The sequence below is a fragment of the Narcine bancroftii genome, chromosome 5, assembly GCF_036971445.1.
Source record: "Narcine bancroftii isolate sNarBan1 chromosome 5, sNarBan1.hap1, whole genome shotgun sequence".
NCBI classification, from domain to species: domain Eukaryota; kingdom Metazoa; phylum Chordata; class Chondrichthyes; order Torpediniformes; family Narcinidae; genus Narcine; species Narcine bancroftii.
The window spans coordinates 193934376-193961207 of record NC_091473.1 but is presented as its reverse complement, the minus strand read 5'-3'; the positions used below and the strand labels follow the sequence as shown (position 1 = coordinate 193961207).

At 45.0% G+C, this 26832-nt stretch overlaps 2 protein-coding genes across 6 annotated transcripts in view; one reads left to right on the top strand and one right to left on the bottom strand.

The window, feature by feature from the left end:
• Positions 1 to 1919, top strand: part of LOC138764499 (ubiquitin-conjugating enzyme E2 Q1) — a 52973-nt gene extending 51054 nt beyond the window's left edge. For all 3 annotated transcript variants that reach the window (XM_069940540.1, XM_069940538.1, XM_069940539.1), the window contains one exon: positions 1415 to 1919. In XM_069940540.1, coding sequence (XP_069796641.1) covers positions 1415 to 1446 — 32 coding nt within the window. In that variant the 3' untranslated portion in view covers positions 1447 to 1919. The remainder of the gene's footprint in view (positions 1 to 1414) is intronic.
• Positions 1920 to 3099: 1180 nt separating this feature from the next.
• Positions 3100 to 26832, bottom strand: part of LOC138764498 (tudor domain-containing protein 10-like) — a 49708-nt gene continuing 25975 nt past the window's right edge. For 2 of the 3 annotated variants that reach the window (XM_069940535.1, XM_069940537.1), the window contains exons 7-14: positions 25226 to 25385; positions 22825 to 22864; positions 20135 to 20204; positions 15287 to 15434; positions 11040 to 11179; positions 6007 to 6161; positions 4152 to 4222; positions 3100 to 3196 (exon numbers count right to left, since the gene is read on the bottom strand). In XM_069940535.1, the coding sequence (XP_069796636.1) occupies positions 3158 to 3196; positions 4152 to 4222; positions 6007 to 6161; positions 11040 to 11179; positions 15287 to 15434; positions 20135 to 20204; positions 22825 to 22864; positions 25226 to 25385 (823 nt within the window). In that variant the 3' untranslated portion in view covers positions 3100 to 3157. The remainder of the gene's footprint in view (positions 3197 to 4151; positions 4223 to 6006; positions 6162 to 11039; positions 11180 to 15286; positions 15435 to 20134; positions 20205 to 22824; positions 22865 to 25225; positions 25386 to 26832) is intronic. The other variant, XM_069940536.1, reaches the window with a different exon arrangement.

Here is a 26832-nt window from a genome sequence, read left to right as displayed (position 1 = left end):
ACTGGGTGCAGGTCAATGGGACAGGGCAGAAAAATAGTGCGGCACAGACTAGAAAGGCCGAAAAGCCTGTTATCTGTGCTATAATGTTCTATGGTTCTGTGCCAGTTCCCCAGTTCTCAGTCCCTCCCTCGAGGGGTAGCCCCACAAATCTGGAAGAGGGAATGCGAGAGATTGTTCACCTTCTGAGAAGAAAGCTCCTGGCGTACTTTGAAAATGATTGGCCCCTTGTGTGAGGCTCTCCCTGCTGGAGAAAACCCATGTCAACTGCTCTGTCATTACCTTCTTAGCACCTTGTGTGTTTCAATTCTCTCAACCATGATTCTTCCAAACTCTGAAAGAATCCAAAATTCAAGATTCATTTAATGTAATGTAATATATAGATAGTCCCCGACTTATGAACTATACTACTTAATGACCATCCATACAAACAACTGAAAAAAGGATATAAATTTTTAAAAATAAAGAGAAAATATAAAAATTAAGCTTTTGGGGTGAAAGTAGGGGCCTATCTATGGAAAATAGCACCTGTGGCAGGAGTGACCAACCTCTCGCAAGAGCTGGCCTTGATGGCCACCATGTTGTATTTAAAGAACATAAAAGGGATACGGTGAGTTTCCGACTGGCGTCCATTTCGAGATACGACCGGTCAGAATGGAACTCGGTTGTAAGTTGAGGACTACCTGTAACCATGCCCAACGCCCCTTACAGTCAGAGAGAGAAGCAAAAGAAGAGTATCCGTGACTTCGCCTCCAGTGCTACCACTGCCACACAGACTCCAGTCCAAACCATCGTTAACCTGAGCTCCAGATCCAAACCTCTGGCCCGATCAGGAAGCCCTCAGTGTCCTCTTGTATCTCAGTTCTGATACCTGGTACCAGTCTCCAGCAGTCCGCAGCCTGGTGCGAGTCCCTCAACCACAGATGCCCGCATCCTGCGCGGGATCCCCGCTTCAATTCTCCAGCAGCCCACTGCCTATGCGATCTTCACCCTCAGAGCTCTTCGCTGGTCCGCCGCTGTGGTCACCGTCTTGCGGGTTGTCTCCTCTGCTTCTCCTTCTCAAACAGGCAGACCTCCCTATTTTCTGCACCAGTCCTCTGTTCCCCCCCGCCCGCCCCCCCCCCCCCCCCCCCACCGCAAGCCCTCGAGGCCGCTGCCAAACACAGGCACCACCATCTCGGTCACAGGATTTTAAAATAAACCTCTGATGGCTCCTTTAGCGGGCCGTTTAAAGCCTGTACGGGCTTGGGTGATTGGGTGGGGAACCTCAGACCATGTAGCCCACCCATCTCCACCTGCTTGCTCTGCAGAATGGCTTTGTCCTTTGTGGGCAACGCACGGGGGATACCGTCGGGTTGGTTTGCTAACTCCAGTCGAGGCTGGACTGTCTGACTGACCATTTCCTTGATATCCACAGGCTGGTACACCCCACCCAAGGAGGATGGCTAACGATGTCAGGACCTCTTAAGATGCACCAGATGGGAAAACTCCATTTTTCTCAGTAGCTGCCTCTTCCCCCTGAGACGAATGGGCTTCAGCCGGAACCTTGGATCATATACTTACTATAAAATAAAAACCTGTATATACAAGTATACTTCTGTACACTCATGGACAAATACTGCAAACTCCTTCTCTGCTGCCAGGCCCCTATTATCCTTGGGCTCCTGCTCTTGCAGACTCTTAAATCCACTTCATGTAAACTGGATTTCGAATAGATTCGGATCAATTTTGCATCTAGTTTCCATTTCATTTTGACCCCCCCCTCTCCCTCCCACTTCACTCTAACTAGGCATCAATGTGGACATTTAATTTATTTTTTTCTTCACATGCACCTTTTTTTCTCTTTTTGTTTGAAATGTATGCTGGTTTTGTGAAGATGTGTATCTTTCTGAAACAATAATTACAGTTTATTAATGACTGCAGCCTTTTGTTTTCCTCGCCTGTCACTGGCCATGTGACGTGATGGGGTGGGTGAAGGTAGGCACCTTCTCTCCGTGAGGTCCCACTGCCTCTACGTTCCCCACCCCACTTTGTTCCCAATGGTTTAAACAGGAGCTGGAGAAGAGGACCTGCCGAGTCGAGGACTAGTGGTGCGTGGTCAGGGGACGATGGTTGGGGGTATGTCTGACTCCAGCTGGTCTCTGCCTCAAAAACAAGGTGAAGGGCTTGGGGGGGGGGGGGGGGTCGAGCAGATGGCTGAGGCCACTTTCGGCTCCTCGGGAGCAGGGCAGAGGCGAATGGACTCATCAGAACATAGGGAAAGGTGGGGTGGGGTGGTGGGGCATCGGCGTTAAAAGGCATGGCTACCTTCCCCTTTCATTGTGGTAAGGAAGGTGGCCTCTGCGGGAATCTCATGAAGTCGGGTTTGGTGGAGAGAGTTGAAAAGTGAAGTACTGTATGTGGATGTTGAGGTGGTTTGATTGGGCAGCCTCTGCCAGTAGAGGCTTCTCAGCCACTGGGGGTTGGGGGTCTGAAGAATAACCTCACCCTCTGGGTAATATAAACAACAGGGAAGATTAAAGATACAGGATCATGATGAAGGGCTTGGTGCTGGAAAATTGAAACATGTTTTTGCCTCCCCTCCTGCCTTTCCCTCCCCCACCCTCATCCCCTTTCACCTCCTACTCTTCTCTCCACCCTCTCTCCACTTTCTCCCCATTCTATCTCCCCCTTTCTCCCCATCCTATCTCCCCTCCCCATCCTTTCTCCCCACCCTATCTCCCCATCCTCTCCCCCCTTTTCCCCACCCTCCCCTTTTCCCCATCCTATCTCCCCACCCTCTCCCCCTTCTCTCCCACCCTCCCCTCTTCACCTCGCACCTTCCCCTCTCCCCTTCCCCCCTTCCTTTTCCCCTTCTTTCTTCCCCACCCCCCCCCCAATCCATGTAGCTTATGAATATTTATGGTGTAAATGTTTAGAACCAAACTCTGTGGGGTGAAGCCTCCAAGACTCAGACAATCCTAGTACTCAGTGTCTGTGAGACCACAGGGGGTTGGAAATCCCCCAACAGCCCTTCTTCCTGTGGCATAATTGTGGTTCCAACTCTTCAGCCTAGAACTGTGGAATACCAAGGGGAATTCATACAACGTTGCCTTTAACAACTTTGTTTAACAGCTTTTATTTCTGAAATATTGGTCAATTTGTTACCTCTTTGCTCCCTTCAGCTGTCATCTGATTTGGAAAATTTCAGGATGTGGGGCTTTTACGTATATAGAGAGAGAGAAAACAAAGTCTCATTCCACAGAAGTTTCAAGAAGGCCAATCATAAGTTAATCAGATCCAGTTTCTCCACAGTCCATCAGTGAAACCAGTTAATTAACCCAGAACCTGTTTATTGAGGCAACACGTTTAGTGTAGCGGTCAGCGCAATGCTGTTACAGTGCCAGTGACCCGGTTTCGAATCCGGTACTGGCTGTACGTTCTCTCTGCAACTACGTGGGTTTTCCTCAGGCACTCCTGTTTTCTCCCACCCTTCAAAACGTACGGGGTTGTAGGTTCATTGGTGCATTTGGAGAACTGGAAGGGCCTGTTACTGTGGTGTACGTCTAAATAAATTACATTAACTTCCCTGAGCGTGCAATCTCAGCACTGGGTTCAGATAGGTGTAGCAGTTAGTGTAATGCCTTTACAGCGCCAGCGAATGGGACGGATTTGAATCCGGCATTGAAAGGAATTTGTCCATTTTCCCCGGGGGCTCTGGTTTCCTCCTACTGATTGAAACGTTCTGGGGGTTGTATGTTAATGGGGTGTAAATTTGGCAGCACGGGCACGTGGTCCGAAATGGCCTGTTTTTTAATTTTTTAAAATTAAAAAGCACATCTTTTACCTTTGACTGGTTACACCACTGATGTCTCCACAAACCTCTGAAAATAGCACTGCCCCCACTCAAAGGCTGAGGTGCAGGGCCTGGTCTCTTTTCCACCCCCTTTTCTCATTTTCCCCCAATTGACCTTTCCGTAGCTCTGCATCCTAACACTTGGATCACGTTTTCCCCATCCCTGCCCACTGTTTCGGCATAGAGTGTGATTTTCCTTCCTTCTAACACATTCAGTGACTGGATGTGGATTCCTCACAGACACCCTGTGAGGAATCTCCTTCCCTCCACCCCCACCCCCCCAAGCCTGATCTTAATTCAATCATTTTAAAATTTGTACCTCTGCTTCATGGAATCCAACCACATTTCCTTTCAGAATGGCCCCATCCATTTTTTGATTGCCCAGTACTCCTGTTTAAGAGAGATCAGATACACTGTTGTACTGGTGATTATAGATCCAGTTCCCGTCCAATCTCTCACAGGGAGTTCTTCCTTTCGTAGATCGACCACAAAGCAGAGCCCAATGGTGTTACGGTGCCAGTGAATTGATGTTTGAATCTGGCGCTGTCTGTAATGCTCTCCCTGTGTCTGCGTAGGTTTCCTCCCACCCTTCAAAGGTGTAATTGGACAGCATGTGCTCACAGGCCAGAAGGGCCTGCTACTGTGCAGTATGTCTAAATTTAAATTAATGTTCCCTGCTCATGCAACACTAGGCAATAGATAAAGTAGATGTGAATAGGCTCTTCCCCCTGAGGGTGCGGGAGATTGGAAAAAGGGGTCATAAGTTAAGGGTTAGGGGGAAAAACTTTAGGAGTAATATAAGAGGATGCTTCACTCAGAGAGGGGTGGCCAAGTGGAATGATCTTCCAGAAGAGGTAATTGCGGCAGGGTCAATTCTGTCATTTAAGAGGAGGGTGGATGAGTTGCATGGATGTGAGGGGGTTGGGGTGTTATGGGTACGGGAGTGGGTAGGTGGAACTAGTGGAGTTTCACGTAGATCGGTGCGGACTAGAAGGGCCGAGATGGCCTGTTTCCGTACTGTAAATTGTTGTATGGTTAATTTAACATTTGCATCTATTTTGATAACTCTCTGGTTACAATGGTATGATATGTTGATAAAGGCAAGGAGGTGAATCTTGTCTACATAGACTTGAGTATGGCCTTTGAGAAAGACGCGTATGGGAGATTAGTCAGACGCTCTGCATTCATGGTGAGATGTAAACTGGATTTGACATTGGCTGGATGGAAAAATCCAGAGAGTGGTAGTAGGTGATTGCCTCTGACTGGAGGCCTGTGACTGGTGGTGTGCCTCAGAGATTGGTGCTGGGTCCAATGTTGTTGGTCATCTAGGTCTGGATAATCATGTAAATTGGACCAACAAGCTCACAGATGACACAAATTGGAGGTGTAGTTGTCAGTGAGGAAGGCTTTCAAAACTTGTAAATGTAGATCAGCTGGAAGAATGGGCTGCAAAGTGGCCGATGGAATTTAATGCGGACAAGGGTGAGGTGCTGCATTTTGGAAGGACTAACCAAGGTAGGACGTGCATGGTAAACGGTAGAGCACTAAGGAGTGCAGGAAAACAGGGATCTGAGAATACAGAGACAGTTCCCTGAAAGTGACGACATAAGCAGATAGGGTTGTAAAGAGAGCTTCTGGCATGTTGGAGCTACAGGAAAGATATTGAATGAAAGAGGGCAGAGAAGATTTACTAGGATGTTGCTGGGACTTGAGGTGGGTTGCAGGGAAACATTTAAAAAAAAAGTTAAGACTTTATTACCTGGAGCATAAAAGAATCAGGAAATTTGACAGAGGTTTACAAAATTACAAGGGGTATAGATAGAATAAATGCAAACAGATTTTTTCCACTGAGGCTTGGTGAAATACAAACCAGAGGACATGGGTTAAGGGAAAACACTTAAAGGGAACATTAGGGGGAACTTATTCGCACAGAGGGTAGTGGGACTGTAGAATGAGCTGCCAGCTAAAGCGGTGAATGTGGACTCAATTTTAACTTTTGGACAGGTACATAGATCGGAAGGGTAGGAGGGCTGCAGGTCAATGGGATAGTTTGGCACAGACTAGATAGGCCTGCTTCTGTGCTGTAGTGTTCTATAGTTATCAGAAAAACCTGGGAATCTGTTAGAGAGCCAGACAGTGTTGAAGGAATGGTGGGTGAAGGTAAACAGGCCTACCTTGTTGCAGGAAGAAAGGTTGAACCAACGGAGCGATGGCCCAGAACTGATCATCGTCCAGAGCTTTCACTGTTTCAGCAGGGACGCAGGCGGTGCTGCCAGAATCCACGTAGAACAAGATGACCTTATGATCCACCACATCTACTGTCCAGCACCTTGGAGGTGAGGGGGGGAGAAATAGGTGGGGAAAAAGGGCACAGTTCAGCCTCAGTGGTCAGATGGCAATTTGTTGAGGTAATAACGATTAAGCCAGGGGTGGCCAAACCTTTTGGTTGTGAGCCACATTCAGAAAAAAAAACAAAATTAAGGCCGCCAGGTTTCAACCAATTACACTGCAAGAAAAATCAATCGTTTTAGACCAGAAAACCCCTGCGCCATTGAAAATTAATTTACTTTTGAAATAACTACTACACTACTGAACAGTTTAAATGTTGATATTATAGTAGTTTATTGATGTGATCACATATTACAGCAGGCATTTCTATTTCTGCTGCTCTTTAATTTAAATGAATACAATAAAATGCGCACATAAATCAGTACAAAATAAAATTCTGGGCGCAAATAAGAACAGGAGAAAAGATCAAGAAAGGGACAAGGCCGCCCCCAATATCCCTGGTCCAAGTGTCCACCTTAATGATTACGATGCAATGTGTAAATCTGTAGATCAGCTATTAAAGTTAACAGATTCCTTGCCAATCAAACAATAACACTTCCCCTCGACTTCGGTGAAAAAAGTGTTCATTTTCCCACCGTCTAAAATTTATGTCACTCCCTTGCCGTTTTCCATCTTTTCAGTTCTGCCATATTTAATCAACTGAGGTAAACTTTTTTAAATAAGGTAAACGTTTTTCATCGTTGAGTAACATTGCAACAGTCGGTCTAGTCGTTCAAAATGGCAGCGACATCTAGTGTTGGAACTAAGAAGTGCAATGTACATACAGTGCAATTTATTGTTAGAAGCTATGTTCTAACAGGCTGTATTCCATTTTATTCTTAAAATTTACACTGGGCTACTTAAAAATGGGCAATGGGCTGCAGTTGGCCCTCGCTGGATCACACATCCATAGGAAGTAAAGGCTATCCAACGTTTTGGACATGGACCCTTCCTCAGGTATAAGCCTGAAGAAAAAGATAAGGCAGAGGACAGGAGTGAGGAAGGGGTAGGGGGAGGAGTGCAGGCTAAAAGGTAAGTGGTAATTGATGAACGCAAGTGTGAGGATAGAAGAGAAAAATGCTGAATGAAACACGGGGGTCTGCAGACGTTATGAACCTAGTAAAAACACGCAGAAATGGTGGAGGAACTCAGCCGGACTCGCAGCGACCAGAGAAGGTAACTAATGTTTCAGGCCTGAGCCCTTCAGGGCATAAGTAAAAAAACAGACAGGCTCCTGAATAAAGACTGAGGAGAGAAAGGGGAAAGATTGGGAGAGGGAGGAGTCCAGACCAACAAACAAATGGCGTTAATTGGATATGATAATACAGCCATTCTCAACAGGAACCATACAACCCCCCGCTCCCTGGGGGCCACAGCACATTTAACAGGGTCAAGGAATGAAATATAAATTATTTTTATGTAATAGATGAGAGAAAAGTACAGAAGAAACTAACTACATTTGACTGCTTCACAGGGAAGGGAGCTCATAAACTTTGAGAAGAGTCCCAAGGGAGCAATTGCCAAAATAAAATTTGAGGATGACTGTGATAAGAGGAAAGGAGAGAATTGATTTTGGCTCTGTTAAAGGAGACAGAGGGAGAGAGAACTACAGGAAAGGACACAGGGATCGAAGATGGAGAGGGTGGGGGTTTAACAGAAACCAGATAGGTGGACAGGCACTGATCAGAGAGGGGTACGAGAGGAAAGGAGGCTCGAGGGTGGAGGTGAATGGAAATTGGAGAAGTCGATGTCAATACTGCTGGTTGCAAAAATAGGTTTTGGGTTCAACAGACAGGGAGGGGGTTTGAGTTCAGAAACATGGGTGGCTAATGCATGGCTGCGAGGGTTATGGAATAAAATCAGCACATTGATTGCAATTTGTCTTTATTAATTTTGAAGCCGCCACCCCTATCACAGTACAGAGAAAGTCTGGCACACACTGGAGTCGAGGCCAATACAGAAACCCGCTGGGAGAAACTCAGCAGGTCATTCAGCGTCTAAAGGAAGCAAAGGGTAACCAACGTCTTGAACCTGAGTGCTTCATCGGGGAATAAAAGTGGTGGTAAGGAGAAGAGGGAGGTGGGAGGAGTGCAGGCTAACCGGCAAATGGTTGTAGGCGAGAGGGTAGAAGAGTAAAAAGCTTATGTGATGGGGAGGGGGTAGCTCTGAATGGAGCAGGAAGGGAACAAGAGCTGGTAGAAAGAAGACAGAGATGTGGGTAAGTAAAAGCACAAACTGCTGGAGAAACTCAGCAGGTCAAAGAGTGTCCTTTATGTAGCAAAGGCAGAGATACAGAACCAACGTTCCAGGCTTGAGCCCTTCACCAAAGTACGAGAAAATGACAGCAAGTATCTGAACAAAAGGGTAGGAGGGGTGGGGAAAGAGGGAGGCTTAGAGAAAGAGTTTAAATGGTAACTGAAGAAGTTTATGTTAATGCCATCTGGTTATCTGGTTGGAGAGCACCCAGACAAAATACAGTGAAACCCTGGTATCTGGAACCTATGGGAATTGGTTGATGCCGGATAAGTGTATTTTCTGGTTGTTTGAGACTCACTCTTCCAATACCTAACCAATACACCTGCATTAAGAATAAACAGTTTAGGGGGGAGCCACATGATGGAGTAGTGGCCGGTCAGGGAATTCCAGCCCTCTCCGGAAAAGTTGAAAAAAAACGCACAAAACACAAAGGTACAAGAGTAAAAATTAAAACAAAGTAAAAATAAAGGTGAGAAGAAAATGGCAGCGAAGAGAGAAAAGTCTAAAACAACGGGAAGAAGAGAAGATGAAAGAACGTCGGAAGAAGAAGGCGAAGGCCTTACCTGTCCGAGGAGGCCCGCCGCGGAGAGAGAAGCCCGCTCCCTCAGGTCAGTGGAAGTCCCGGGCTCGGGACTACAAAAATGGCTTGCGGAGCCGAGTAAAAGTGCGCAACCGCGCATGAAAAAAAACACACTGATGGGAGGGGGGGATCAGCTGCGGAGTCGATCTCCACAGCTGAGAGAGACACCTGCAACCCAGCAACAGGTGCAGAACACAGACAATAATGACAACAAGAAAGAAGAGGGTAAAAAGAAAACAAGGAAACAACAGATGGTGAACCCAGAGGAAAAAGAAGAAGAAGAACAGAAAGAAATGGAAGAAGAAGAGAAAGGCAAGACAATGGATGTATCTTTTTTTAAAGAATATATGGAATCAGTGAAAGAATGGCAATTACAAGAATTTAATGAGATAAAAAGAAGAATTAAGAATGCAGAAGAAAAAATGAATAAAATAGAAATGGTCATATCAGAGATAGGAAAAAGAGTGGAAAATGTGGAAGAACGAGAAGTAATTGTAGAAATGGAAGTAGAGGACTTAAAAGAGAAATTAGAAGAATAAACAGTTTAAAAGACACTATACTGTATTTACATTAAACAAACTTCACTTGCATGAATATATAAATCTTAAAAGCATTTTACTTTATTTTCAGTCACATTATTTGAAAACATTTAACCGTGACTGCATCTGCAGATTACTCCCCCTCCACAAAGCCGCCTGAAAGACAAGCAATAACATTATAGATAATTAATTCCCCCCCCCCCCCACCCCACCTGGTTTATAGATAAAGCCTCTGACAAGGGCGATGCTTACTAAGAAGGGATAAGGAGGTGCTTTAAGAGCCATTTCACGGCAAGTGGCATGAACCAGCTCTTCATCCAGGGCAAGCACAACTTTTATTCAAACTTTTGCTATGAGCAAAGCACGACCAAGGCACTCCGCTGGCTGAATATTTGCTCCCATCTCAGATTTATTGTCAAGAGTACATACATGACATCACATACAACTCCGAGATTCACTGTCCTGTGGGCCAGGCAGAATTACTACTTATTGGCAATGCAAAAAAAAAACTGACTCAATGTACACATGTAAACAAATAAATGTAAACAAACTGACTGTGCAATACAGAGAGAAAATAAATCAATACATTGCATGTCAGAGTCCATAAATGAGTCCTTGATTGAGTTTGAGGAGACTTACGTTGGGGAGTGGCAGCTGTTCCTGAACCTGGTGGTGTGAGTCTTCTGGCACCGAGACCTCTTTCCTGATGGCAGCTGCAAGAAAAGTGCGTGTGCTGGGCTGCGTGAATCCCTGATGATTGCTGCTGCCCTCCGTCGGCAGCGTCCCCCTTAGATGTTCTCGATGGTGGGAAGAGTTTTGGCTGTAATGTCTTAGGCTGCGTCCACTACCTTTTGCAGGACTTTAGCTTCACCAAAGATTTGTGTAACTTCAGCGAACATTCACTTTTAAAATTTTGAGCTTGTGTATTTTTTTAACCTATTACTTTATTCTTATTTTTAAATTTTTCAAATTTTTTTTTTAATGGTCGCTTACAGCTGCTGGTTGCTTGAATTCCAAATACTAGGAGTTTTACTGTATTAAAGTTTTAGACATACTGCATGGTAACAGAGCCTTTCTGCCCACAACTCCGTGCTACCCAATTAACCTACCATCCTAGGTATGTTTTTGAATGGTGGGAGGAAACCAGAGCCCCTGGGAAAAACCGATGCAGACACAGGAAGAATATACAAACTTCTCACCCTGGTCCCGATCACTGGCGCTGTAACAGTGTTGCGCTAACCGTGCTGGCCATGACCACAGTGAAGATCAGCTGGCACAGCAGAGTCCTGTTGCTGAACCCAGGGCCTCTCCAGTTTGGAAGTGAACCAAGAAATGTCTCTGCTGATGGGGCCTGTTGTAATGCTCAGTGCAGGCAGCTGGTGGCTTGGTGCTTCAGAATTTCACGTGGGAATGTGGAACCACTGCAGCTCAGCCAGAAGGAAACACTGAATGCTGCCCCTCCTCCCAGTTCCCTTGCCCTGCCCCGGTATGGCGGCTCACTGACCTGTTCCACTCGCCGCTCACTCCCGGGTACTCGGCCATGCAACGCAGGCCCCTCTGCACATCTTTTCTCCTGAGGAACGGTTGACGGTCGGTAACTTTGGACAGCACATTGAACAACTTGCACATCTTCACGTAAACATCCTGGCAGAAAGGAAATAATTTTAATCTAATTTTGAGATGCAGCACAGAGGCCATCCATTTCAGTTCCCATCCCTTTCCCTTGCTGTCCATGGTCTCATTGAGTGCAGACTGAGACCACCTGATAATTGGAGGAACATCTGGGCACCTTCTAACCGGATGGCATCAACATCGACTTCCAATTTCTATTAAATTACCCCTCCCCCCGTCCATCTTCTTCCCTGTTTCCTTTCCTCTAGCCCTGTCTCTCTCTTCTCTTTCCCTCAATCTACTTTCACAGATGCCTCTCTTTTTTTACTCATACCTTGAGGGCTCAGTCTCAAAACATGGGTTATGTATCTTTACCTCCTATGGAGGCTGTGAGACCTGCTGAGTTCCTCTAGCATCTGTGTTTTTACAGCAACAGGCCCTTCCGCCCCATGAGCCCACACACCCCAAATGGACCCTTGTGACCCATTAACCTTTGGAACACGGGAGGAAACTTGTGAGGTCGCAGGGAAAAACATACAAACCCCTTAACGCAAACCATGGCACTAACCCTGCCACCCCAGATCATTCTAGAAAACCTCAATCCCAGCATACCCTGATCTGCATTTTGCAAGGACAAACCAGAAGGCTGAGTACAGGGTTAATGGTTGGTTACTTAAAGAGTGTGGATGAACAGAGGGACCTTGGGGTTCCAATACATACGTCCCTCAAGGTCGCTGCACAGGTCGATTGAATAGTTAAGAAGGCCGATGGGATGCTGGGCCTCATTAGTCAGGGGATTGAATTCAAGAGTTGAGAGGTCATGTTGCAGTTCTACAAATCTCTAGTGAGACCACACTTGTGTTCTGGTCACCTCATTACAGGAAGGATGTGAAAGCCAAGGAGAGGGTACAGAGGGGATTTACCAGGATGTTACCTGAATTGGGAAACGTCTTATGGAGTATATTAGGATGAGAGGAGACTTAATAGAGGTCTATAAGATTATGAGAGGCGTGAACAGGGTGGACAGCCAGCACCTGTTTCCCTGGGCAGGATCAGCAAATACCAGAGGACATCTGTACAAAGTTAAAGAAGGGAAGTTTAGGGGAGACATCAAAGGTAAGTTATTTAATATAGAGTTGTGGGGGCCTGGAATGCTTTGCCAGGGATGGTGGTGGAGGCTGGAAACATTAGGGGCATTTAAGAGACTCTAAGACAGGCAGGCACATGATGGAAGAAAAATATAGGGTGCATTTAGTACTTTATTTTTAAGGATTATATGGGTTGGCACAACATCAAGGGCCAAATGGCCTTTACTGTGCTGTAGTGTTCTAGGTTCTATTTTTCTCTCCTCAATGTCCACCCAAGTCAGGCCCTTTGTCCTGATGTGTCAAAACCAATACAGACCATAACATGAACCTCCTGCTGTTTCTGAACATTACCATGTCCAAGAGAACCCCTGTTATGCAGAATCAAGCAACGGGCAAAAGAAATTGAGGAAAATAAATAAATAAGAATAAATAAAAGTTTAAAATTGTAAAAGTAAATGTTCTCAATAGTAGCACATTAACCTTTAGTGAAGATGGGAGCAAATATTCAGCCAACGGAGAGCCTTGTTCGTGCTTTGCTTGTCGCAGCTATTTGAATAAAGGTGTTAGAATAAAATGGCATTACCCAGGATGAAGATCTGGTTGATGCTGCTCACCATTGGAGTGACTCCCTTAAAGTGTCTCCTTATCCCTGCTTAGTAAGAGCTGCCCCAGTCAGAGGCTTTTTCTGTAAACTTGTGGAAGGGGTGTTAATTATCTATGATGTTATTGTTCGTTTATTGGGCTGCTCCGTGGAGGGGGAGGTTCCTGCAGATGCAGTGATGGTTAAATGTTTTCAATTAATGTGACTGAAAATAAGATAAAAAGCTTTAAGGTTTATATATTCATTCGAGTGAAGTTTGTTCAGTGTAAGTACAGTGTAGTATTTTTGCCTTTTGAACTGTTTATTCTTAATGCAGGTATATTAGTTAGGCATTGTAGGAGTGAGTCTCAACCAACCAGAAAACTCACTTATTGTGCATATATCAAACCCCGTAGATTGATTATGGAATCAATGTTTTGGTGCCTATGTGGTAAAGAGGGTCATAAATAAACCAGGCAGAGGATTGGTTTCATCTCTCATCTGAAAGGCAGTGCTCTGGACGATGCAGCACTTCTGCACTGGTTCTGTAAAATGAATTGAGCCGGTCGAGCCTGCTCCTTGTCACTGATTGTAGATTTCACAGTGGACAGAACCATAGAACATTACAGCACAGAAACAGGCCCCTTGGCCCTTCTAGTCTGTGTCAAACTATTTTTCTGCTTTGTCCCACTAACCTGCACCCAGTCCATCATCTTCCATACCCCTCCCATCCACATACCTGTCCAAATTCATCTAAAATGTTAAAACTGATCCCCTATTCACCACTACAGCTGGCAGCTCAATCCACACTCCCATTATTCTCTGTGTCAAGAAGTTCCCCCTTTTGTTTCCCCAAATCTATTCCCCTTTAACCCATATCCTGTTTGTATCTCACCTAACCTCAGTGGAAAAAGCCTCCCTTCATTTAATCTGAGTAAAGTTATTTACTCATAATTTTAAATACAGGTACTCCCCGACTTGTGGGACTTATGGGACTTGCGTCCATCTGCACTTACAACCAAAGATCTCCCCCCTACCTGATGTCGATCAGCTGGATCCCATCTCTTCTGCCAAGGACTGTCACTCACGGTTCAACAGCAACTTTTTGCAAGCAGCAGCCGTTCCAAGGCAGCCACTGGCAGCCGCGGACGTGCATCTGAAGCTCGATGCCTGAGCACAGTATGTCCCGGTCAATTTCCATTCGTTTCCCTCCATCTCCTCCCCTCCTCCTATCCATCTCTTTCTGCTCGCTCCTGCTTCATGCGATCTGCAAATGCAACCCAAACCTCCAGAGGTCTCACTTCTCACTGAGCCCTGAACATCCTTCCTCAGTGGGTTCGGCTGGTGAGCCCAATGTCTCTTCCCCCACCCCCCCCCCAACCCTGCCGCTTCAATGATGAAATTGGCAACTTCACCTCTAAGGCACTGGCATGCTGAGAGAGTGCAGGCGCTTGGACCTGATTTCAAGGAGGGAAAATACAATTTTAAAAATAAAAAAAATATAAAAATTATGCGATTTCAGTGAAAGTCGGGCCTATCTATGGAAAATAATGCCTCTCACATGAGGTTGGCAGTGGTGGCCGCCATGTTGTATTTGACAACCTTCAATGTAATTCCGACATACATCTGTCCTGAGATACGACCAGTCGGCCAGAACGGATCATGGTTGTATATCGGGGATTACCTGTATATCTATTAAATCTCCCCTCATTCTTCTACTCACTAGTGGGGGAAAAAAATGTTCTAACCTGTTTAACCTTTTCCTGTAACTCAGTTCCTGAGGTCCCAGCAACATCCTAGTAAATTGTCTCTGCCCTCTTTCAATCTTATTGATAGCTTTCCTGTAGTTTGACCAAAACTTCACTCAGTGCTCCAAATTTGACCTCACCAATGTCTGATACAACTTTACCATGACATCCCATCTCCTAAACTCCCTACTTTGATTTATGAAGTGTGCCAAAAGCTCTCTTTACGAACCTATCTTCTTACAAGGCCACTTTCTGGGAACTATATACAGTATCTGTATTCCCTGATCCATCTGTTCTTCCACGCTCCTCAGTGCCCTAACAATGACTGTGTACATCCTTTCATGGCGTGCCCTTCCAAAATGCAGCTCCTCACATTCGTCTGCATTAAATTCCATCTTCCATTTTTCTAGCTGGTCCAGATCCTTCTGCGAACTTCGCAAACCTTTCTCGCACAAAGGTTGTTTCCCACGGTGGGAGAGTTTAGGACAAGAGGGCACAAGATCAGGATGGAAGGGAATCCGCTTAGAACAGAGATAAGGAGGAATTTTGGACCGTGGTGGATCTGTGGAACTTGTTGCCACAGGTGGCTGTGGAGGCCGAGTCGTTGGGTATATTTAAGGCAGAGACCCGACAGATTCTTGATTAGCCAGGGCATCATAGGTTATGGGGAGAAGGCCAAGCAGCGGGGCTGAGTAATGTTCCTTTGTCTGATTGACTGTCTTACCGGAGTCAGGTTCATGGCCCAGAAGAATGGCATTTGAGGGAATGATTCCATGACCATCAGTCCGACTTCCCCTTGGATCTTGGCAATCTCAACAATCCAGTCTGTGACCTTGAAACAGCCAGACAACATCTCCACCAGCATCATACTTCTGGAAAACAGGAAAAATCAGAGAATTTGCAAAAATGCTGCAGGCATTTTGGCTGCAGGTATTGTCTTGTTATTGCAATGACTCTCTTCCCAACTTTCTTGCCCTCCTCTTGTGTTTACCTCCATTCCTCGTCCCTGCCTACATGCTACTTGCCTCAGCCACTCTCAGTGGATTAAGTTCCACCCACTCATCAATTCTCAAAGCTATATTCCCAGAATTCCCTACCGTTAGATCTAGATTCCTCATTACAGGAAGGATTGGAAGCTACGGTCAAGTTTATTGTCATCCGATTGCACACATACAACTAGCGTTCTCTCCGCACAGACACACAACCAGGTGCAATGCACATATAGACAAGCAATACATACACAAGTATTCATATACACAAATAAATATTTTATAACTATGAGCGTCTCGGAGGGTGAGTGCAAGTGCTTCCTTGGGTCATTCAGCGTTCTCACTGCACGAGGGAAGAAGCTGTTCCTCAGCCTGGTGGTGCTGGCTCTGATCCTCCTGCTTCTCTTTCCTGACGGGAGCAGCTGAAAGATGCTGCATGCAGGGTGGAAGGGTACAGAGGAGATTTACCAGGATGTTCCCTGGTTCGCAAATTGTGTCTTATGAGGCAAGGTTAGCAGAGCTGGGCTTTTCTCTTGGGAGTGGAGACGCGACTTAATAGAACCCTACAAGATTATGAGAGGCATAGATAAGGTAGACAGCTAGCACCTTTTTCCCAGGGTGGGAGTAACAAACACCGGAGGTCATCTGTACAAAGTGAAGGCAGGAATGTTTAGGGGAGACTTTTGGGTTTTATTTTTGTGAAGAGTTGTGGGTGTCTGGAATGCTTTGCTGGTTTAGTGGTGGAGGCTGTAAACAATAGGGACATGGATGAAAGAAAAATAGAGGGTTATGAGGTAGGTAGGGTATGATTTTGGTAGGAATATATGGGACGGCACAACAATGTGGACTGAAGGGCCTGTACTGTGCTGTAATACTCTATGTAGTTTTGAAAGTCCTCCCAAATGGAAACTTCTTCCCCATTAAATCCTTTTACAAGGGGTAGTGGTGGAGGCTTGTACAATTGGGATATTTAAAAGACTCTTGGATTGGCACATGGATGCAAGAAAAATAGTGTTATGGGTGTGAGGTAAGGAAGGTGTAGATTGCTGAGTAGGTTGACACCACATTGTGGGCCAAAGGGCCTGTACTGAGCTGCAATGTTCCATGATCCATTTTTTTGCTGGTCAACCTTTAACCTTACATTTTTGTTAATATTACCACATTTGAAATTCCCGGGGCATCTCATTGAGTTTCCCTGCCATGTAACACTACACTACAGGCCCTTCAACTCTGTGCTTAGTCCCATTGACCTGCACCGTTCTTCTCCCTTCCATGAACCTGTCCAAATTTTTCTTAAGGTTGAGCCCACATTCGCCACTTTAGCTGGCAGCTCGTTCCAAACTCCCACCACATTCTGCACGAAGTAGTTCCCCCCTAAACTTTTCCCCTTTCATCCTTAACCCAAGTCCACTTTATTTGTCATCCGATTGCACAAGTACAGTCCAACCAAACAGCGTTCTCCGTTCCTCGGTGCAAAACATGCAGACACACAACCAGACATAACACACATACAATATATATGCAAGACAAGTCTTCATATCTACAAATGAATATTTCATAAATATGAGAATCTCGGAGGGTCAGTGTGAGTAGTTCCTTTGGTCGTTCAGCGTTCTCACTGACCATGGGAAGAAGCTGTTCCCCAGCCTGGTGGTGCTGGCTCTGATCCTCCTGTATCTCTTCCCCGACGGGAGCAGTTGAAAGATGCTATGCAGGGTGGAAGGGATCCTCAATGATTTTGCGCGCCTCTTCAGACAATGATCCCAGTAGATCACGTCAATAGTGGGGAGGGGAAGGAGACTCCAGTGATCCTCTCCGCCACTCTTGTGGTCCTGTGGAATGATCTCCGATCCATTTCTCTGAAGTAACTGTCCCACACTGTGATGCAGCCAGCCAGGGCACTCTGGATAGAGCTCCTGTGGAAAGTTGACATGATGGGGCCGGTAGCCTTGCCTGCTTCAGTCTTCTCAGAACATTTTCTTCAGTTTTAATCTCTCCATGGCTTGCTTCCGAAATACAGCTGATCGCTTAGCAACTAAACGACTGGCACAATGTCCCAGCAATCAAGAGATAATCTCCCGTGCAGCACTGAAACTGGCCTGGACGAGATTGGAGAGTACTGGAACCTTTACGCATTGCTTGAAACAGCCTCTTGAGGGTTAACTGATTCTACATCATAACTCAGACTGTGCACTCAAACCTGCCGTCTAACCCAGATATTCTCAACATGAACCATACACACCCTCCCCTACACCCCCCACCCCACCGGTGTGGGGGTGATGCACAGACTGAAATTCTTAATAAGCGCTATCACGGGCAACAGTCTTCATTTCATCAAGGTTATCTACAAGCAGCGTCTCAAGAAAACAGCCTGTATCCTCAAGGGCCCCACCACCCAGGCCATGCCCTCTTCACTCTGCTACCATCAGGAAAGAGGTACAGGACCCCTGAAGACGAACACACAGCGGCACAAGGACAGCTTCTTTGCTTTTGCCATATTTCTGATTGGACAATGAACCACAGACACAAACTCACTTTTCCCCCCTCCTTTGCACTGATTTTGTGTTAAATAGTGCATTTACGGAAATGTATTTTATAGCAATTTTTGCACCTGTAACACAATAATTTAAATTTAGACATGTAGTCTAAATTATTTTCTTTTCATTTGTGGTCTATCGTTTATTTCATTCTTCTTCCTTTCATTTCTTGCTTTAAGTTATAGGGGGTGGGGGGAAGGGAGGAAAAATGAAAATGTCACAGAATGCTGAATATTTATATATATTGTTACTAACGTGGTTCATCGTGAAGTATAAATAAAAGAATTATTTTAAAAAGTCATGAAATCTGTTGTTTTGCAGGAGCATCTCAGTGCAAACGTTGCTATAAACATTTAAAAATAATTAAATAGTGCAAGGAAATAGAAGAAAGTGATGCTGTGTCTGATTCATTGTCCATTCAAAGTTATGATGGTGGAGGGAAAGAAGCTGTCCTTGTGCTGTTGGGTGTTCGTCTTCAGGCTCCTGTGCACCTCCTTCCTGATGAGGGCTTGGGTGGTGGGGGTCCTCGAGGATAGAGGCTGTTTTATAAGACACTGCCTCTTATGGAGTGCACTCGATGGAGTGAAGATTGATGCCCATGACGAGATAACAACTCTCCGGAATTATTTTTTTCCTGTCCTGTGCATTGGCATCTCTGTATCAGACTGTGATGCAACCAGACAGAATGCTCTCCACAGTTCACCTGCAGAAATGTTTGAGTCTTTGGTGACAAACCAAAGCTCCTCACGAGGTATAGCTCCTGTCAACGATAACAGAGTGCTCCTAACGGTGCATAAATTAGTTGGTTGTCTCTGGAAGGAAGGCCGGAAGCAAAATGAAATAAATTTAAGATCAAAGCGTGAAACAAGGAGAATTTTGTTTTGTAAATAAAGCGAACAATCTAGAATTCGTGGCTGGAGAGGCCAGTGCAAATCAATGTGACAGGAACTTTCATAATGCCTTACAAGTGCAGAAGTTGCATGGGACTAGGGAGAATGATCAAGTCTAATGGGGAAATGAAAATGATTAGAAAACTCCTCAGCTCAGCTCAGCTCAGTTAGTCAGTCAGTCATTCCCGTTGTTGTGCTGTCAGGCAACATATTTCAGCACAGACCATGGATCCAATTCACGACCAGTGGACTAATTTGGATGGGTTATGCTTCAACCATTTGGAGTGATTACCTATAACCCTCCCTCCTCCTCCCCCCTTCCCCACCGATGTGACCTACCGGGATCATTGTCTGAAGAGGGCATGCAAAATCATCGAGGACCCCCTTCCCCACCCCCCCCCCCCCCCCCCCCACACACAGCATCTTTCAGCTGCTCCTGTCAGGGGAAGAGATGCAGCAGGATCAGAGCCAGCACCACCAGGCTGAGGAACAGCTTCTTCCCACGGGCAGGGAGAAGGCTGAACGACCAAAGGGACAGCTCGCACTCACCCTCCGAGACTCTACTATCTACAAAACAATATTTACAGTAAAAAACCCCAGTATCCAGAATTCAAGTAACCCACAACTGGCAAAAAAAAGAGGAAAATAATATTTAAAAAACTTACATAAATAATGAAATAACAGGCAAAAAATATTTATTGTTCTTCTTTCGGAGGGATCTATGGAGTGGGAGGAACCTGTGGTTTAAATGCTTTCAAACAATGAAAATTGGTTTTAAGGTTTTGTATTATTCGTGCAAGTGAAGTTTGTTCAGTGTAAGTAGAGTATTTTTTTTCTTTTAAACTGTTTATTCTTAATGCAGATGATTCAGCGAGGCATTGTAAGAGTAAATCTCCAGCAAAATATACTGATCCGGCATCTGCCAATTGCCATGGATGCCGGATACCAGGGTTTTACTGTATATGAATAATTGTCCTGCATGTGTATTGTTTGTGTGTGTATTACGTCTAGTTGTGTGTCTGCGTGTTTTGCACCGAGGACCAGAGAACGTTGCTTCATCAGGGTTGTACTTGATGATGATAAACTTTGACGACTAATCCAGTTGCGGGCACTTTGACAGTTGGTAATAATGAAGAAAACACACAATTGCCCGCACCTCATCTCCAAAGGCACCGCGTAGTAGGTCTGCCTTCTACCGCTGGCTTTTCTGGAAGGCAGCAAGGTTTCTGAGGCAGAGGAGTGGAAAGGAAATAAGTATTAACCCCAAAGAAGGCACAGCAATCCATCTTAAAAAATCTATCCTCCTCCCAAAGATGTGGTGGAACCACTGTTAATACTGTCTATATGTGTATGACTGGTCTGGGCCCTTGCTGAATGTACCTGTGGCCCCTCCCCCTTGATTCCCCTAATAAAGGCGGCAACGCCATAACCCCCTCCCCCAGAACAAGCTCAATTTTTGCGTCAGCAACACAAGTCGTGCTTTCTGTTTATGGTAACAAAAGCCTATCAGTCAGGTAACTTCTCATTATTGGAGTTATTGATAGTGCATCAAAATCCCAATCAGGATCGAGCATTCTATGTCCAATGCTTGTTCAAACATCAATGGAACCTGGAGTCAGTCAAGTCCAGTTGTTGTGTCCATGGTTAAACAGTGCTTGATTTCTTATCCTTGCACTCAAGCCTAATGGCAACCGTCCTTGACTGTCTCAACCCCAGGTTCTGGAATTCCTTCTCCAAGGGAGGCACGGTTATCCCAACCCTGTGACCAGCGTTTGAATAGGTACTGGGTCTCAGGAGTTTGTATGTGTTGGTGTGGGTTTCCTCCAGTTCCTTCCCACCCTCCAAAAATGTACGGGGGTTGGAGGTTAATTGGGGTATTTGGGTGGCACGGCTCATGGGCCGGAAGGGCCTGTTACTGTGCTGTATATCTAATTTTTTTTAAATTACCAGTAAATTTAAATTTAAGATGTTAAAAACCTCTCTGCATCTCCGTCCTCCTTTCTTTAAATGTCAATCTTACACTCAGCTTTTCTTAATAGCCTTTGGACTCCACGTCCTTTCTAGTTTGACGGCATTCCCTAGACAACACTCTAGCACATTTCACTCAGTAAATGTGTAATCTTTCCCAAGTTCAAACTCAAAAACAGCATGCAACAAGAGACAGGTCCACAAAATACAAAATAACTGTGGAGTGCTCCAGCTTGGCTTTTGGTTGGGGGAGGGAAAAGGGGTATGCAGTTGATAACATGCAAAATGACGCCACTTACGTTTTGGGGCAAGATGGAAAGGTTGCTTGGGCTTGTAAACAGAGTCATACCGCACAGACACATCATATCCATGCAATTCGCTAATCCCATTCCCCAGCCCTTGGGATGCCTTGGTGACAAGAAAGCTCATTCAGAACACACACACACCACACACACACACACACACACACACACACACACACACAAGGGTGGTACTGTTACAGTGCCAGCGATTGGAACCGGGGTTCAAATCCGGCATTATCCATAAGGAGTTTGTACGTTTCCTTCGGGTTCCTACCACTGTTTAAAGTGTGCTGAGAATTGTCGGTGTAATTGAGCGGAACGGGCTGGTGACCGAAAGAGCCTGTTAGTGTGGAAGTGTTAAAAATCATACACACACAAAAATCACGCACGCAAACACCTGCGCACATGCAAACACATAAATCGCACGCGCACACACAGAGCATTCCAGTCTTCAATGACCTCCCAATGGGTCAGAAATACAGTTTCCTCAGCCTGTGTCCTCATGGGAAAGGTTTTTAACTGACTAACCCTATTTTTTGGTTATAGAACATTGGGTGTTTAAAATGCTGAAATGATTTGATCGTGGAGAAACTATTACATTTAAATAATGAGGGGACAATTACATTTGGGAAATTTTAAATTAAAACCATCAATCACTTTTATACTAATTCTACCCTATCTCATCTATTCTTCTGATATTGGAGAGGGTTCAAAGAAGTTTCACTCAGATGATTCTGGGAATGAAAGGGTTATCATACGAGGAGCATTGGAATTTAGGAGAATGAGGGGGGATTTCACTGAAACATTTTGAATGATGAAAGGTGTGGACAGAGTAGATAGTGAAAGGTTGTTTCGAAGGTGGGAGAGTCTAGGGCAAGAGGGTACAACTTCAGGATTGAACTGAGGTGCGGAGGAATTTCTTTAGCCAGAGGGAGGTGAATCTGTGGTATTTGTTACCACAGGCAGTTGTGGAGGCCGGGTTATGGGGTGTATTTAAGGCAGAGACTGATAGGTTCTCGATTAGCCAGAGATCAAAGGTTATGGGGAGAAGGCCGGGCAGTGGGACTGAGTGTGAAAATGGATAACCTCATGATTGAATTGCAGGGCAGACAAGATGGACTGAATGGTCTATTTCTGCTCCGATGTCTTATGGTCTTGCATAGAAAATTACAGCATAGATAGGCCCTTCAGTCCACAATGTTATACTGATCCATATTCACCTACAAAAAAAACAAAACCCTCCCTACCTCATAACCCTAGATTTCTCTTCCATCCATGCGCCTAATAGTTTCTTAAAAGTTCCAGCCTCCAGCACCACCCGTGGCAATGCATTTCAGGCACCCACAACTGTCTGTGTAAAAGAAATTACCCGTATTATCTCTCCTAAACTTTTCTCCCCCTTCACTTTGTACAGGATTAAAGCATCAGGAGTAAGAGGGGACTATACAATCTAACTGATTGGTGATGCAGCCTCAAGGGGTTGAATTCAAAGATGCCCAGCAAGTTGGATTGACAGGTAGGTAAGGATGAAGCAAATGTCATTGCATGGAGAGAACAAGCCATTGAATGTACTTACTGGTACCTCTGCTCAAGTATTTGTCGACTTTTTCCAAAGGCTGTTGAAAACAGGAGAGGGAACAGAATTAGTGACTTTCATATGTGTTGACTGAAGTACAGAGCCTTGAACTGGAATGACTTTCTTCTTTCTGACATGGTTAAGGCAGAGGGGAATAGATAGAGTAAATGTAGTGTTACAGAGTCCACAACACAGGGTTACATAAACAAAAGTAGTTTTTAATTATATTTGAACAAGAAAAAATAATTAAACTTTAACATTACTTAACCTACCTAATCTACTTAATCCCTCCCCCCACCTCTAATACTAAGTGCAGGTGTGTGTAATGTGCATATAAGCTTAGAAAAGTTCTTTGGATCACAGTTCAATCTCACTGGTTGCAGGCAATTCTTGTCCTGTGCACAGAAGTTAGCATTAACAAAGTTTACCAGTCTTTGGTGCTTAACAGGCAAATGATTACCACTCAGGAAGGTTCTTGCTGGTTTTCAGAGAGAGAGATTCCTCTTCCAGGACATCCACAACTGATTCCTTCTCAATCAGTCTTGCCTACGAAACTTGCCCCCTTCAGGGTTCTCCAGATGATCCTCTTTCTTTCAGGTCACCTTTCAGAGAGACAGCCTTCTCTTTTGACCAGACAGTCTTCCAAACATTTGTCAACTTTGTCCTTCTGGAACTGATTTCTGTCTCCTCTCTCTCTGTTTTCACACCCTCCCTCTCTGAGAGCAAAACTGTTCTTTCCCTGCCTGCAAAAATCACATGCTGTCCCAGGCAAGCTGTATGCTGCAACTTCGTTGCTCTTTTTTTGCAAAAAGCACTCTGCAAAAGTCCTCCAAATATTTTATGTTTTAAAATGTGTGTGTGGAAGCTGCTCTAGCAATTCCTCCCAAGCCACCTCAAAATATTGTGTCACAGTAGGTAGACTTTTTCCACTCAGGGTAGGTGAGATACAAACCAGAGGGCGTGGGCTAAGGATTAAAGGGGAAAAGTTTAGGGGGAACTTCTTCAGACAGAGATCGGTGGGAGTGTGGAATGAGCTGTCAGCTGAATTGGTGAATGCGGGGTCAATTTTAACATTTAAGAAAAATTTGGACAGGTACATAGATGGGAAGGATATGGAGGCATATGTTCTGGGTGCATGAGAGTGGGACGAGGCAGAATAATAGTTTGGCAAACTATCAGAATCAGAATTTACTGTCATGAAATTCAGATATGCGACAACATCACAGTCCAAATATTCATATTATGAACTATCTTACGACACTAATATATAAAAAAAGTTGAAGTTGTTAAGACATTGATGAGGCAAAATTTGGAATATTATGTGCAGTTCGAGGTGTTTAAGTACAGGAAGGATGTCAATAAGATTGAAAGAGTGCAGAGATTTACTAGGATGTTGCCGGGTCTTCAGGAATTGAGTTACAGGGAAAGGTTAAACAGGTTAGGGCTTTATTCTTTGGAGCAAAGAAGAAGGAGGGGAGATTTGATAAAGGTTTACAAGATTTTGAGAGGTACAGACAGAGTAAATGCAAATAGGCTTTTTCCACTTGGATTAGGGGAGACAAATACGAGAGGTCATAGTTTTAAGCTGAAGGGGAAAGGTTTAGGGGGAAATTCTTCACTCGGAGGGTGGTGGGAGTGTGGAATGAGCTGCCATCTGATGAGGTGAATACAGGCTCGATTGTGTGTTTGAAGGATAAAGTGGATGGAAACACGGATGGGAGAGGCCTGGAGGGTTATGGAATGGGAGTAGGTCAGTGGGACTAGGGAGATGATGGACAGTACAGACTAGAGGGGCCAAATGTCCTGTTTTCTGTGCTGTTGTGTTCTATGGTTTTAAAATAAAAATAAGGTAGTGTCTTTGGTTGATTGATCATTCAGGAATCTGATGGCAGCTGGGAAGAAGCTGTCCTTGTACCACTAGTGCATGTCTTTAGGCTCCTGTATCACCTTTCCGATGGTAGCAGAGCTTGGAGGGGATGGCCTGGGTGGTGGGGACCAAACAGACAAAAGGGCCTGTTTTCTGTGCTGTAATGTTTTATGGTTCTATAATATGTCAGCCAGTCATACTCCTATCAACAAAGACACTCCTTAAAGCTCCAAAGGCTATTTAATGACAGGCTCAAAGTCATAAAGCTTGAACCCCTCACTATTCACAGCACTTTTTTGAAGAGTCAATCTGCAGCCTGGACTTGTGGATCGCACTCCCTCTCCGCAATTCCCTTTCCTTTTCTGCCCAGTCGCTGGTGCCTTGCATTAACTATGCCTCCCAGATTTGCTTCTGTGTTCAAGAAGTCTATAGGGAAATCCTAGAGAGTTGGGAAACCTGCTCTCATTGTGGACCCGAAGCAGGTGTTGAGAAGGTACGTGGCATCCCTCCGTCTAACCCACACGAGTAACTTACCGGTAATTCTAGCTCCAAGGACTCCACTGGCCTTTCACAGCTCCTGGACTGGTCTGGGCCCCTGACCACCAGGCGACAGCCTTTGAAAGCGGTGTTGTTTAGGTGATTGACTGCCAGTGGCACATTTTCAGGATCGCCCACGTTCACAAAAGCATAGCTGCTAAGATACAGGCGCAGTTCAAATCTTAATTTAGATATACAGCATGGATAACAGAACCTTCCGGCCCAAAAGCGCATGCTACCCAATTGAACTATGACTCCCAGTACGCTTTGAAGGGTGGGGAGGAAAACAGAGTGCAGGAGGAAACCCACAAGGTCACGGGGAGAACATGCAAACTCCTTACAGACAGTGCTAGATTTGAACACGGGTTACTGGCGCTATAACAGCGTCACTCTAGCCACTCCGCTAATGGCTTAAGTTTATTTAACATCCAATTGTACCAGTACAACCTGACGAAATTGCAGCATCCTTTGGTCTTCAGTGCAAACATACATACAGACATAAAATGCATAAAGACAAGCACAATACATGTAAACACATACAGTAAAATCCCTGGTATCTGAAATTCAAGCAACCAGCAGCCTCAAGCAACTGGCAAAAAATTATGAGGAAAATAAATTTTAAAAATATCAAAATAAATAAGAATAAAATAATAGGTAAATAATACACAAATTTAAAATTGTAAGTGTAACTATTCTCTGAAGCAACACATAAACCTTTGGTGAGGATGGAGCAAATATTCAGCCAGCGGAGGGAGTGCCTTGGTCGGGCTTTGCTCTTTAGCCAGCTGTTAGAATAAAGTTGTGTGAAACAGCAATGGTGTTGCCCAGGAAGAAGAGCTGGTTGATCGTCGTTGGGGTGTCTCTATTAAAAGTGTCTCCTTATCCCTGCTTAGTAAGAGTCGCCCCAGTCAGAGACTTTATCTGTAAACTTTAAATGGGTGGGGGGGGGGGGGTGAAGTTTAATTATCTCTAATGTCATCGTCTGAGTTTCGGTCGGTTCCATGGAGGAGGAGGAACTTGCAGATGCAGCGACGGTTAAATGTTTTCAAAGAATGTGACTGGAAAATAAAGTAAAATGCTTAAAGGGCAGCACGGTTAGCATAGCATTTAGTGCAATACTGTTACAGCACCAGCAATCAGATCTGGGGTTCAAGTCCGGCACTGTCTGTAAGGAATGTGTACGTTAAAGATGGTGTAGGTGGAAGTTGGAAATACTAAGGGAGCAAACACTTTACTAGGAGTCATCTATAGGTCCCCGATTAGCCCTCAAGATACCGAGAAGCAGATTTTGAAATGGTGCAGGAATACGGACTTCCCTAATATTGAGAGGCACTTCCTGACAGCAAGAGGAAAAGATGGGATTGAATTTGTCAGGTGTGTCCAAGAAGGATTCCTGACGCAGTGTGAGGACCAGCTGACGGAAAGGAGGCCACACTGGATCTAATTCTGGGTATTGAACCTGGTCAGGTGGTGGACCTCTCAGTGGGGGAGCATTTTGGTGAGAGTGACCACAACTCCCTGGGGTTTGGCACAGCCATGGGTAAGGATAAAAGCAGACAAAATGGGAAAGTGTTTAATTGGGGAAGGGCTACCAGTAATGACGA